We start from the raw sequence: 14,682 nt of genomic DNA, 5'->3' as shown, positions 1-14,682 counted from the left end.
AAGGATAAGCTGCATTTGTGTCTTAAGATGAGTTATGCTGTTGGGCTGTCAGGTTGAAAGTGGCCAGGTAAGGAGACTCTGCCCTGAGAGGACAATATCATCGTTTCTGACCATAACAATTACAAAACACAGTAGTGAGTGTGTTTCTAGTTAAATGATTTGCAATCCTTAATTTTGTATTACTGCTTTAATAAGCTGAATGACTGTCATTATTCTTAGAGTTTCTTTGTTAATTTCTGACTTCCACTATAACCTTTGGGAAGAGAATGCTTGCTGCGCGAGAGAACAAATATTTTGCATCCTGAAGGAAATGCTGTCACTTTTCAGGGAAGAAAGTCTCATGTTAGTCCACTGCAGCTTCTGTTGGATATGGTATTCTTTGCTTCCTGTCCTAAATTTGAGTTCTGTGCACGAGCATATGCATAGTTCTATTCCAAGAGCATTTCAGTGGGTGAAATGATTGCTACACATGTAAAATCTGTAAAACAATTTGGAGTCTTCTGAGAGAGAACCTCCTACTTAAAATGTTATTCTTTTGGGGGAGTAGGGAAAGAGTCTGTATCCCACGATTATAGCAATGACAGGTAACATTTTTAATGCTTTTGCACAGGTTTTCTGTTCCTTATATGGTGATTTAACTAGGCAGAAACAAACTGTTAACAATTACATAATCTGGAGCTATAGAGAATGACTGTGATCAATGACTATCAGTGCTTAAACACTACCTGCAAAATTCAGAATAGCGAAGTTTGTCATTTCCTGCTTTTCCAAAGAAGTGTACCAGCAACATTGTATTAACATCTGAGTCTTCCAGCTCTGGCTCCTAGAAAACAAATTAAATACACTTGTATTATAATTATTATCAATTCAACACAAACAAACAAATGCTTATTTGAGTCAGAGTGTCCCAGAAGTTGCTTGCAATTCTGCTATTCTGGCAGCCAGCAAATTCAAAATCCTAAAGAAAAGCTGAACAATTCTCTTCAACAATGTATTGTGACCTGTGTTGTACTTGAACTATCAGAAGCAGAAAATGTAGCAGCTAAGCAGCACTAAACACTGGGCATAAACAGGGTCATCATTTAACTCTTCCTTTGGTAAAACACTGATCATGGGGTTAAATGTGAGGATAATTATGGTTTACATATGAAAAAAAAATCACTCCTCTAATTTTACTCCCATAATTCATGACAGAGTAGTTTGCTCCAGTAGGCACTTAAAAATAAAAAGTATTGTACTGTTTGTCAGACTCTAAACTTCCTGCTAGAAGTCCGACTATGAAGGTGTTCAAGGGAACTGCCATGTACTAGTTAGAGCAAAAACAATGTATTAAGTTAGCTAACTAAGCTGGCAATAGCAACTTAAAATTACTTATAATTGATTAGGATATAGTATAATTCAAGTACTAATTTAGGATAGGAATTAACAGCTGTCTTCAAAATAAATGGAGATTGCTTTCTAGTTTTATAGGTGTTCTGCATTACTTAAATTGTATAATAGGCATGACACTAAATAGCATGGTAGTGCCACCTTGAATAATAAGGCACAAAATAATTTTCTGTATTTTCTGTTATTAGCTGTTAAGACAACTGTTGGTTAAATACATAGCAACCTTCATGTTTAGGTTAATCTTCTCTTTCAAATCAATTTTGTATTTGCATTTCAGCTAATTCTTTTGGGTTATTTTGGGAAACTTAATTTCTAGCAACCTGTAGATTCTGCTTTGTAACAAATTTATTAATAAATATGTCTGAAACACCAACTAGCAGTTATGCAAATGTTTTTATATTGTTATAAGGCTATTTGTTAGATCTCAGTTTTCTTATACCACTATAAACAGCTTAGTATTTTATTGTATTTTGTTTTTATTTGGGGGGAAATAACTGTACAGAAAACAAAAGATACACATCAGTTCAGTTTAACTACTGCATTTTTATAAAGCCTAAACCCACACAATGTGGTGGATTTCTGTGCTACATTCTTCTTTCACCACTAGCAGAGTAGCATTTCTTTGAACACAACAAAACACTAAGCAACATGAAGAGAGATTTTTTTTGGAAGTCCACAAGGATTTCAACAGAACTATTCTTATAACAGCTAAATAGCCTGTGTGTCTTTTATCCAGCTGAAGAGGTAAGATGAAAGACAAGAGTCTATTCATAAGATTTAATACTAATGGTTATTTAGCTTTCAGCATCATCAATAACAAGCACACTGTGTTTCATGCTTACTGCATATGTGACAAAGTATTTTATAGTTAAAAAGGTAACATTCCTTGTTTCTACTTCCATGCCACCTTTCACCTAATGCCAGTAATATGAGCTAAGTATGAGCTAACTTAAAAAAAATCTATCCAAGCGACATGTGACTGCACTTACTGCATATTATCATTTGATGGCAGGTAGAACATTTAAATACCCGCAAGGTTTATGTTTCAGAATTTAAAGTGCTTTAGGCAACAAATACCATGACTGATGCATAAAACATTCCTACCTGCTTATTTGAAAGTCAAAAGCAAAATTTTTGGTTGTCATGTCAGAATCCAAGGTTTTCCAAGAAGCATCAAAGGAGGATCAGCATACTTTTGCTTTTATTCTGTCCTTGTACTTTCAATTTAAGATGGATTTATAAAGTACATAATAGGCTTGTTGATATCATTTAAAAATTAATTTGTAATTAGTAACGAAGCTTTCAATAACTCACATTTAATCATACATCTAAACAAAAATCCCTTTGGTTGCACTGAAAAACAGGGCTGAAAAATCAAGGGTTTACAATAACGTTTTAAAGACTCAATCTGCAACACAAAAGACAGGTTTGTTCCTCTCCTCAGATTTCTCTTATAAGCTAGAAGACATATAAATAATACCCATCTCATCTTATCTAAGATGACAAAGCCTATCCCTGGATTTATAAAAAATATGCACCTACTTGTTTGCTCCCTTTTTTATCAGTTGAAACTCCAAGGTGGAATTGGCACACATCCAAGTACTATGTTAGCAAGAGTTAAGTATATTTTAAAACTACAAAACAGTACATTTCTTTAAAGCAGAATATGCAATAGGAAACCTGAGAGACTATAGCTTAAGGGTGTAGTTTGAAAAGACTGCTTTTGCCAATTTTAATGCTATTAAATTAGGGTACATGTTAGTACATAATTCTTTTTGTCCATAGACTTGTTAAGTACCTTTGCTGCTGAACTCTATAAATTAGTACCGACATGACTATTCTTTGTTAAGAGCTTATGAGAGATGTATTAATATTTCCAACAATGCATACTCCTGAGGTTTGGTGGAAGAACAATTTTATATTTTGAAACTTTTTATCTCCACCATGGGAGTGAGATGGAAACCTGATCTTATACCCACAAAAAGTGCTGAACAGAAAAATTCTTAGGAGTATCCCAAGCACTAATCCTAGGTATCATGCTAGTCTGCATCTACCAAGTATGTTCCTCTTTCCAAGCTTCTGAACTACAGAAAATGTTAAAGTAACCTATGGCATAGAAGCAGTATATATTACAACTGCAAAAGCCTATAGTTCTAAGTGTATTTTTATTATAAGAAAATAAAAGCATAATTTTTTTGATAACTCCTTATGCTCCCAAGTGGCAGTGCTTTCAAAATGTTACTTTAACTCCTGAAATTTCCGTCTTAATAAGGAAAGACTGATGGCTCAGATAAAATTATTTTCTTATTAAATCACAGGAACTGCTAAAAATTATACTAATAGAGGTCCTGATGCTGCAAATAATTAAGTGCAGCTGTAACTTGCATAAATGGGGAAGCGCTCGCCCTGACTCAGAAGGCACCAGTCTCCCATGACCTTCAGTCAGCAAAGAGTCTGGGACAAACATTGCATAAACTGGTTTGAAGCTCAAACCAGTTTCAGCCATTTTGAAACTGGTTTATGGGCACTGAACATCTGTTCTGTTACAGCTTTAAACCAGTTTCTGATCACTTAAACTGGTTTACATGTAATGTCTGCCCCTAGCCCAGATGTTCAGGGCACATAAACCAGTTTGAGAATGGCTGAAACCAGTTTGAGATAAACCTGGTTGAATGTAGTATCAGACTTAACTGATTCGGCTCAAGCCGATTTATGCAACGTCTGTCCCAGACCCCTTGCTGATTTAAGATAAACCAGACACCCTCAGAATCTCGGCATGCTCTCTGGGCTGCGCAGGGCTCTCTGCTTCACAGCAGGGCTGGGCCCTCCCCTCTGCTCCCTGGATGGAGCTCCAGAGACTGTAGGCTGATTCTCTCTTCCCCTCACCATTCCCTGCTAAGCAGGAATTCCCCCCTCCCCTCTGCCTTGCTGAGGAGGTATCTGTGTATTAGCTTAGCTAGCAGACCACATGCTGGCTATGGTCTGTGCTGAATCAATACGTAGAATAAACAGGCAGAATCAACAAGTAGGTGGTAATGTCCCTCTGCTGTTTTCTTAATTGGGTGATAAACACTGATATCAATTCCCTGTTGAGCTATCAGAGCTCCTGCCCAAGCCTAGCCATGCCCCCCTCACCTCCATGCTGTGGAAGGGAGGGCTGCTCTAGTGCCCCCCAGCTTCTAGCCTGAGGTACTGCAGGCATGTGCCTGCATCTGTGGGACGTCTGTCCAGTTACAAAACTGATTTAGCCTAGCCAGGTTAGACTAACCTGCAAAGATTGAGTCAAGTCAAGTTCAGGCTTTCTGAATGTTTGCCCCTAGACTGACAGTGAGGGGTCTTGTTTTTATAGGGTTTTTTATGATTGGATTTTTTTTTAAGAGAGAGAACAGAAAAAGAAAGGAAAACAGAAAAAGAAAATGAAGGGGAAAGAAAGGAGAGAGAAAAAGGAGCCGGGTAGAGAAGGGGGACAGACATCTTAGTTTCTATTTGCTAGGGATTTAGCAAGCATTTTTAGAACGTCAGACCAAATCTTTTAAAAAAGTTATCTGTTATCCCTCATCTCTGAGATGTTACCCACTCTACAGCTGGTAGGTCAGCCATTATAAATCATAATGCCAGGCTTCTATTTCTGGAAGTAATCCACTTTTCAATCTTTGCAAGACAAGTTGCTCTCTCTAGAAAACCAAACTGTATGCGAGTTAGAGAGTTTTTAAGAGTTTGGGATATATAAAGAAAATGAAGTCCTGGGAAATACTTTTAAGAGGTGTATCAATTATCAAATTAATTCTCCTACAAACCTCTAGTTGAAAGGACTGTATCATGGGACAGTCCCACAACAGGAAAGGCAGCACAGGTCTGGAAGATCCAAATTTCCAGCCACAGTCTCATTTGGCAAAGGGTGTATACTGTAGCTTCTGCAGGTACCAGTGTGAATGAAAAAAATTTCAACTAGATCAGCATTTACTGTAGATCAATGATATAGTTTTTACTGTTTTACAAGGTACTTTGCTCCTGGCTAGGTTCAAGGACATACAGAAATCTTTGTTCCAAGCCTGGTGTAGATAATATGCATTAGGTGGAGTCTTTTGGGCCAGGAAGTCATAAAAACAGCTAGAGCAGGCCAAACAAACTAAAGAGTTTTTTCCATATCAGCAGCAACTTCAGAGTGTCTGGCATCCCTGGACATCAGGACCAAAAATGTTCTTCAGGAGGTGCTTAAGCTGCAAGCAGGGACATGCAGCTAGATTAGGTATCTGTTGGGGCAGATCTACAGGAGGTGCAATGGTGTGGCCGCACCCCTCTTTCCAACTGATCTGTGCTGCTGCAGCCACTGGGGACTTTAAAAAAGTCCCCAAACCAGAAGGGAATCTCCCCTTCCCTTCCATGCTCACAGACCTATCTTCTCCTGTCCCCATCACCTGTCCCCTACTTGCCATGGTTACTTTCTGCACTGTCCCAGGGGTGCAGGAATCTTGAGAGCTGCTCCTGCCTGCTGAAGCTGGGCTGCATGGGGCCTGGGCTCACCTACAGCAGCGACAGCAGCAGTGGCTTCCCATGCCTCCTCCTGAGGGGGGTGTGGATTATGGGAGAACCCACTCCCTCCCCACAAATACACCTGGAGGAGGCAAGAGCAACTCTGAAGCTTCCCCTGGCCCTTGGACAGTGGAAAAAGCAGCAGCAAATGGAGGAGGAGGGGATGGAAGGGAGGGAGAAGGCATTTTAATATGATTACAAAGGGATGCTTGATCATATAAACAATGCTGCAAGATAGGGAATCTAAAGCTATCAGATATGCCAGTTACAATTTACACTGTCAGCAAATACCTGAAAAATGGTTCATACTCAAAATATAAAATGGGGGAACAGTAACCAGAAATCTTCTTGCGACATACAGTAGGTTGAAAAGCACAGTTGTTTGATAATATTAACCTGGTCCCAAAAGACTAAGTGCAGCATTGTCCAGTTGCCAAAAATCTCTCGCTATCTCAGTGAACTTTATATTTATTAATTTTGACCACGCTTCATTCCACAGGGGATGAGTATTAATAAAGACTTCATATTTGGTTTGTTACCTGACATTTCAGTTAGTTCATCTTCATAGGTGAATCCAGGATTTGATAAAAGTGGGGTGTGAGAGCAATAACGGCGCTGCAGGGGTGGCTGCATCCCTGCTCTCAGCCTCCCCCCCACACTGGGGTGGACAGACCATGCTACAACAGCAGCAGCTAAGGTTTTTTTTTTTTAAGCCTCCAAAGCAGGTAAGAATCCCTCTTCCTCATCTCTTGGCATCCCTTCCCTTTTCCTTCATGCTCAGTGGCACGTCCCTTCCCCTCCCATTCCACTCCCCTGCCCCCCGCCCTCCATTACTGTTCCCAGATGACCAAAGGGCTAGGGAGCTCCAGAGCCACTCCTGCCCTGCTCCTGCCAGGCTGCGTGAAGAACACCCAAGAGGACTGGGCAGGGAGAGGGAACTCACCTGTTGCTGCTATCCCTGGCAGAGCCTGATTCCACATGCACCTTGGCTGGAGTGAGGCAGGACCAACCCCAGAGTTCACTTCACTCCTGGGTCATCTGGGAACAGCAGCAGTGGGCAGGGGGAAGGAGGAGAGGAAACATGCTGTGAGGAAGGAAGGGGGTACTGGGGGGGCAGGGATTTTTACCTGCTTTGAGGACTTAAAAACACAATCCCTGGCTGCTGTTCCCATAGCATGACCCAAAAGGGAGGTGTCACCATGGCACCACACCTCCTCTGAATCCTCTGCTCATATTCCTCTATAAACATGTCTGGTTATGTTCAGAATTTCCAACTTAGTTCAATTAATTTTGATATCCTTAAAGGTGTCTGAACACATTAAATAAGTTTAAATATAGCTAGGAACGAGATCTTCAGGTTCTGATCAGAGAATCACAGTATTATCAACATAAAGCAAGATTCTGTACTCCGGCCTGTCCTGTTTGTTATTATTAAGCTAAAAGGGTTGTAGTTATAGGTCAAACAGAGGTGTGTGTATGATTTGGGATAGGATCTTATCAAGCTTTTTTGCAAGAGTTTTAAGTTAATATTTTGGTGTTAAAATTGGTGAGGAAGATCAGCTATAGCTAGCTACCACAGTCTGGGACCTTACTGGGTAAGAGGCAATTGCAACTTTTTTTTGGAGTGTGTGGGAATGCATTAATACTTCTAGCTCATTGTACATATCCAATTACTTGGGTCTTAGAATCTCAAGTTATATTATAAATTCAATGGCATTCTGTCTGCGCCTGTTGCCTTGCCTTTTCTCCCACCAATATATGAATTACTGTGTACTTATGCTAGAGAAGGCAAGGTAAAGGAACATGCCTTGCACATGAAGTGGAAAGTGGTAAGATTATGAAGACTCAGAATTGTGGGGGGATTCATTTTAGAGTCTTAGAGAAAGTTCTGTCTGCCACACAATCAAGCTTTATCTTTACTGTACAGTGTTTATGTGTGCCCGGGGAATGTAGCTGTCAGCTGCAGCCTCCATCACAGTTCTTCAGGCAGTCTTTCGGGTATCCAAACTGTATTTGTTATTTTTGCTTCTTCCTCTGATGTAGAAATTTTCAGACATGAATTCTCACTCAGATATGGCAGCCTGCCAATATCTTCAGTTACATCTTAATCCTTACTGAAGATTGAGGCAAAGCATTTGTTTAGTTCTTGCACAATGTCCTTCATCTTCATTCCTTCCTTCAGCATATAGTTGCTCACTTCTTTCCTCCTGGTTCATTTACATGCCCAATCCTGCTATAAACTTTAATGGTTCTTGCAAAGTCAAGCTCAGCTAAACCTTTGGCCATTCTCACTTTATTTTTGCATTCTTAGACATGGACAGGTATTCTTTCTTCCTCCCATTTTTATTACTTCTAAGTACACTGCTTATTCTTAATGGCCTGTTTGAGGTGTTTGTTTTTCTATGCTGGGGTTGTCAACCGGGGGGGGATGCTTGAAGACCCTAGGGGATGCGCATGGGGAAGGAGCGCTGCCACCTATCACCCCACGCTACCGCCTCCCAGGACCACGGCTGGAGGGGGGAGGCAGGGATGAGGGCAGCGGTGCCCCCTCTGTGGGCCACACAGGCGCTGTCTGGCTGGCCAGATGCAGTGGGGGGAAGCGAAGCTTGCATGCGATGGTGGCTGCCATCTACCACCTTGCACTGCTGTAGCTCCATGTCCAGCCACATGTCACCCCCTCCCACCCCGCTCCATGTCTGGCTGCTGGGGTACACTTATTAAAAAAAAGGTTGAAAACCCCTGATCTATGCAGGTCTGTAGTCCTTTCATGTCAATTTTTTTTTCCTTTTGCTTCAGATGTAAGGTCCCAAAATTTTTTTTTGCCTTTAAATAATATTGCATCACTTACACACTCATGTCTCTTAGCGCTGAAATCTAGTCAACCTCAACTAATTTCTTAATGTCCCAAAATTAGCCCTTTCGAAGTGCAAGATCTTCCAAGATCCTGGTCTTGTCTCCCCTGCAATTTAATCTAAACCAAGTCAATTGATAATTGCTTGACTCCAGTTTATTCCCCACAACTAGTTCTTCTACAAGATCCTTGCTACTAGCTTTCCTAGGCTAGCTTTCCTCTCATCACCAGATGCCACACTTGATAAAGAAATCAATTGGTCACTTGTCCAAAAATATCTTTACCTACTATTATGTGTAGCGTTCACTAGCCAAATCTTAGTTAGGGAAACTGAAGTGTCCCATAATTAAACAATGTCCATGATTAATGAAATCTCTTAAGACCTTATAGATAACCCTATTCATTGACAAGTTTGAACTGGGGGTGGGGAGACGGGGACCTGTAGTAAACTCCTAAACCAGTGTCTAGGTCAGTGGTTCGCAAACTCTGACAGACCGAGTACCACCAATTTAAAATGTTACAGCCTTAAGTACCACCTGCAATTTTTTCATACACATAGGTAACAGACTATGTATTCAAATAACGTCAAAACCTTTAGTAATCATAAAACATTATTTCATCGGTTACAGTAGCTATGTAAAACAATTGTAAATTGGAAAAAAGACAGCATAAATAAGCGGTAGGCAACATTTTTGGCTGGAGAAGCAAAAAACCCACAAGGTGCATCTTGTAAAGTGCCAGCACACTAGATAAACAAAACTGGGGCAGGGGGTGCATGTCAGGATGCACTGAATATTAATATTCTAATATTAAAAGAAGCCTAAGTCTGTCTGTTTGTAGCACATTATTCATGCGCTGATAGGCTGTCTTAGCAGCCAGAGTGCCCTATACAGACAGGGACAGACAGCAGAGCGCTGCCATTACAGTGGGGACTGAGGGGCTGGAGGAGAGGGGGGCGAGGCCAGCCTCGCCTCCCTCCCCTGCTCTTTGGAGGCAGAGGGGGACAACAGGAACCAGGGTGCCGCCATAACGGAGGGGACACAGCAGGGGGTCTACTCCTTGGAGACAGGGGCTGGCGCCACTCCCCCTATCCCCCCAACAACAGCCAGTAGGGAGGAGAGGTGGCGGGGAACAGGGAAGCAGGAAGGGAAGGAGGGTTACTGGTGGCTGTGCCCGAAGCAGCGAGGGGAAGACAGGGAGCTATGTAGGCCCCAGCCCTGGCCCAAAGCGGTAGGGGATGGGGGGAATGGCTCCCGCCCCAGCCCTGGCCTGAACTGGGGGTGGGGAGGGATGCAGGCCTCTGTCCCCCCCATCATTCTCAACGGGCCATTTGCTAGTAGTTAATAATCATAAATGTTGCTTTTTTGGGTTTTTTTCCAGTAAATACCAGGTTTTCTACAAATTCTAAACCTGGTGACAATAAATAAAACTTCATATACTACCTTTGTTCTTGTGTATTCTTTTTGTTAAGCACGTTGTGATGAGAGGGGGTTTGTGCAGTGGAGGGAGCCCCCTCTCCCCCGTGCCACTGGACAAGCCGCCCAGGGCTCCCACCATTCCTCATTCACTCTTACCCCTTTCCCTGCCTCTGCCCCACTCTCTTCCTCACTGTGGGGACCTCAATCTGGACCCCCTTCCCCCCGCTTCTTTCTTGCCCCATGGCCTTTCTCTTCAACACCTGCTGGGCACTGTTGCACACTTAGCTGGACTGTGTTCCTGGCCGCCTGCAGCAGGCTGGGCTGGGTGTCTGTGTGCGTGCGTGTCCCACCCCTCCCCCTGGCCTTCCATATACCACTCACAGGTTGTCTGTGTACTATTGGTAGTACACACCACAGTTTGGGAACTGCTGCTCTAGGTCTTTTTTATTATTCCTTCCTAACATGGTTTTCATCCAAACAGATTCTGTTTTGCCTGTGCCATCATATCTTATATACCTACCATCTGCCACTTTATTAATTTGATTAGTGATTTTTGGGAAGCCAGTGCAGGAAACAGCACAGGTTTGACGTATCCATGCTAATTTGTGCTGCTGGGGAACTATACTACACTGTTTTGTACTAGCTAGATTTTTCTAAGTGCTGAAATGTTTCATGCTCACTCTGTAGACTAGCTGAGAAGTGAAGACATGACTAAATAACAAAGTCATCAACTCTTTTTGAAGCCTAAGCTGGCAAAAAGAACTTTTACAAGTAAAAGGGGTATTGACTATGAACACATGCTTAACACAAGAGCCTAAAGGGCTTCTGTGGAAAATACCTGTGAGTAGGCCTATTGCTGGACTCCATTAAAAGTACAACTTCATTTAAGATTAAGATGTTGTATATTCCTGTTTTTTAGTGACAGCCAGGGATCCGGGTTTTTCATTTGCCATGGAAAAAATCACAGATTTTCTTTTTTAAAGGAGCAAAATGTGGAAAACACTGGGTCTCCCTTGCACGCTGGCAGTTTCAGGTTCCAAGGGGCTGCTGGGGGCTGGGGGGAGTGGGAATAGGGTGATCAGAACGGGGGTGCCATGTGCGCATGCATGTGGTGATGAGGCAGTGTGGAGCAGCTCCTGCAGCTCCCCGCAGGTAAACTTAGGGATGTGGGGGAAGGGTGGATGGAAGCCTCCACAGTAGCACTGGGACTGGAGGCACTGCCCAGCCAGGGTGGTGTGTGAGGCCCAGGGCTGGGGTGGGAATGTGCGGCTGCAGTGCACAGTCAGGGAGCAGGAGGGAACCAAGGGTGGCTCATCTAGGGGGTGATAGAGAAGCTGGTTTCCCATTGTTGCATGCACTCCTGGGGAGGAGGACATGAGCCCCCCCCGATGTGTGTATGGGGCAGGGGTGGATACAGTGGCACCAAGCCTCCCTGGCCTGCTGTGCTCTCTTGCACTGGGTCCTGCCCACTGGGCCATGGAGACCCCTGAGGGAGGGCAGCAAAGTGGGGAGTGAACAGCCTACATCCTTCCCCCACATGTTCTCTGCTCCAGCTGTGCCGCCCATGGGAGGAGGGGAGTGGGGATGGGGGCGGAGCCAGGCTGCAGCAGCTGCTGACTTCCATGGGTGGCAGCCAGGGCTTGGGTGCTGCTGGGGAGGGACAGAGGGCTGCAGGCCCCGTCTCTGGTCCCACAGCAGTGGCAGCTGGGGTCCCCCTCTGGCAGGGCTGGAGGTGCAGGGAGTTATGGGTTGTGAGTGAAGGGCATGAGTAGGGCTGGGCTGTGGGTTGGGAGTGAGGGGCACTGTCAGGGCCAGGAGGCTGTGGGAGGGGAGTAAGGGGCACCGGCAGGGCTGGGGGGGCTCTGGGTTGGAAGTGAGGGGCAATGGCATGGCACCAGCGTATCAGGGCTGCTCAGCAGGGAGGGTGGGGGCAGGAACAGCCGCAGCTGGACATGAATTAATTAGAGTAGCTCTCAGAGCCACTCTAATTAAAGTACCCCCTTCAATCCCTGGAACACAAGTAAAAGTGCCCTAAAATGCAAATGTACCTTGCCTGCTGCCTGACTTCAAGCTAATACTGCTAACTACCACTCTCTGCTCATGTACTCTATGCCTTTGTCACTTCAAGAGGAGAATTGCACTGTAAACTGACCCAGAAAATAGACCTGATATGTAGAATATGTCCTGCATTGACCACTGATTGGTTCTTAGGTAAGTTTAAGGCACTGATTCTAATTTGAAAGGTGTTTTGTGGCTTGCTACTTGCCTGCTTCAGTAATAGCCTCTCCCCCTATGCAACAATGTATTGTTTTTCACTGATTTAAAAATATTGCTTTTAAATATAGGCTTAGGCTTTATAAACTGAAATCCCTACATAGTAATAAAGCACAGTGACTACTATATTTTATAAAGTATTCAGAAGTTAAGTTGAAAAACATTTATAGAAACATTTTTCTTTCCCAAATTAAAAAGCAGAGTTGACAGACTCTACACTTTCATTTAAAGTGTTACAACTGACACATATGACTGACACTCATCTATGAGTTCAGTAAAACATAACAAATAGAGTTCATAGAAATATTCACAGCAAGAAAGAAAAGATATTTATTTATATCTACAGCCATACCTGCAATATAGCTTCACCTCCAGCAGCTGTTTTGAAGTCGTCATGCTTCCCAATGATTTTCTGTAGCTGAATGCAATAAAAAACAGGGTAATTACATATTTGATTGTTTAATAGTCTTGTATTCCAAGGGCATATATTAACTTCCCCTTTTAGTAATTATAACCCCCCCCATTTTTCTATTGCTGTTTTTCTGACCATTGTAAGCTATTTAGTATTAAAAAACCCTTTAAATACTTGAAAACAGGTTACTCAGATATTAACACTTCCTCATAGTTCTCGTTACTGAAGCAGAGCACTTCTTAATCAGCTGCCTTTCCAGTTATTGGAAATGTTTATTCTGTTTCTGACAGAAATTCTTTTATGCTGGGAGTATCTCACCTACAGTCCACCCCTAAAAAATGTCAGTATTCAGGGATGTTACACCCCAGATCACTTTAGGAGAAATCCAGGTTTTTTTCCCCCTATACTTATTTTCACACTGTTTGCACAAAGTTCACTTAAACACTTTTGAATATCTCTGAAAATGTGTAGGATCTGCTAGACAAGAAAGGCTCATCTGTTTAAAACATATACTGGATTGTTAACAGGAGAAATTAATACCAAAACCAATACAATTGATTTCTTAGATAAACACACAATTTTATTTCATCAACATATGAACTGAACTATTTATTTTTTAAACAGGAACATTCATGAAAGTAGATTTTTTACATGGCCTAAGCGATTTGGGAGTTCATGGCTGTCTATATCAGTGGTTCTCAACCTTTTCAGGCTCAAAGTACCTCTTACTATGCTTGTAAAATGCCAATTCTTAATTTTCACTAGGTTTTTTTTTTTTTTTTTAACTATACAAAAATAATAGAGCAATTTTTCTGTTGCAGAGAACTCAGAAAGACCACAACAGGTCAGAATGTTTTAACATTATGGAAATCTACTTGAAATCTCTCAGCTTATCTTCTGAACAATGTTTGAAGTGCTAACATTGCATGGCACCCCACAGTGCTCTTGAAAGAGTCTGAAGGTACCCCAGGGTGCTGTGGCACCCTGGCTGAGATTTACTAGTCTAAAAAATGAATGTAGTAGTCCCCAGTGCAGGCAGCCTCAAACATTCTCTGATGCTGTGGGTAGGCTGCCTCCTAAACCAGAAACAATGCAACTCATCTCTACACGGAGCTTGAGATGTGATAATTAGCACTACTGAGCAACACTGCCAGTTAGCCTGTCGCCAAATGGATGGTTTTGTCAGTGTCAATAGTTATACAGGCCCTGGCTGAGGAGACAGTCTGCCTGGAGGTGCCACCAGGAATAAATTTACCAGTGGAGGCTTATGTACTTTTCAAAACTGTTGTCATCCCTTAAAGTAGGACTGTTCAAGTAGCAGCCTGCTGGCCAAAACGTTTACTCGCAGCCCACAGGCTCTTGCCCAGGTGATGCTCCCTCCTCTCACTTGTGCGGCTGCTGCCACTAGGATCTCCAGGTTCTCCCCCTCTCTCCAGCTTTCACTTCCTGCCCTTGCCCCTGGGAGTGCTGTGGTGCATCCTTGACCACTCAGAAGCTGGACAGCCCTGGCTGCCCTAATAGTGTCAGGCAAACACACCAGCTGTGTTATACTGAGTCTTGCCAATGTGTTTAAACCCATCTTTCTAAATGGGTTATTAATTTATTCTTTATAACTACTCAAAAGTAAGTTGAAAGTCAATGTTCTCACGTAATGAGCAATTTAATATGGTACTGAGCAAAGCTCACCTACCTTCATGGGCGTTTGCCCCAATCCTCAATGGAAAGCAAAAATAAAAGAACAAGGGACTTATTACATTTAGTATACCAGCTTGGATATAAATAGAGCACTGTGAATTTGCAGGCAC

The 14,682-nt window shown here is 42.7% G+C and overlaps 1 protein-coding gene across 1 annotated transcript in view; it reads right to left on the bottom strand.

Annotated features, from left to right (window-relative positions):
* Window positions 1-14,682, bottom strand: part of MICU2 (mitochondrial calcium uptake 2) — a 108,669-nt gene that overhangs the window by 17,991 nt on the left and 75,996 nt on the right. Inside the window, exons 6-7 of the mRNA XM_019530190.1 lie at window positions 12,818-12,883; window positions 726-823 (exon numbers count right to left, since the gene is read on the bottom strand). Coding sequence (XP_019385735.1) covers window positions 726-823; window positions 12,818-12,883 — 164 coding nt within the window. The remainder of the gene's footprint in view (window positions 1-725; window positions 824-12,817; window positions 12,884-14,682) is intronic.

The sequence above is a fragment of the Crocodylus porosus genome, unplaced genomic scaffold (genome assembly GCF_001723895.1).
Source record: "Crocodylus porosus isolate Cpor-Errol unplaced genomic scaffold, CroPor_comp1, whole genome shotgun sequence".
NCBI lineage: Eukaryota > Metazoa > Chordata > Crocodylia > Crocodylidae > Crocodylus > Crocodylus porosus.
The sequence above is the reverse complement of the archived record's forward strand: the minus strand, read 5'-3'. Positions and strand labels throughout refer to the sequence as shown.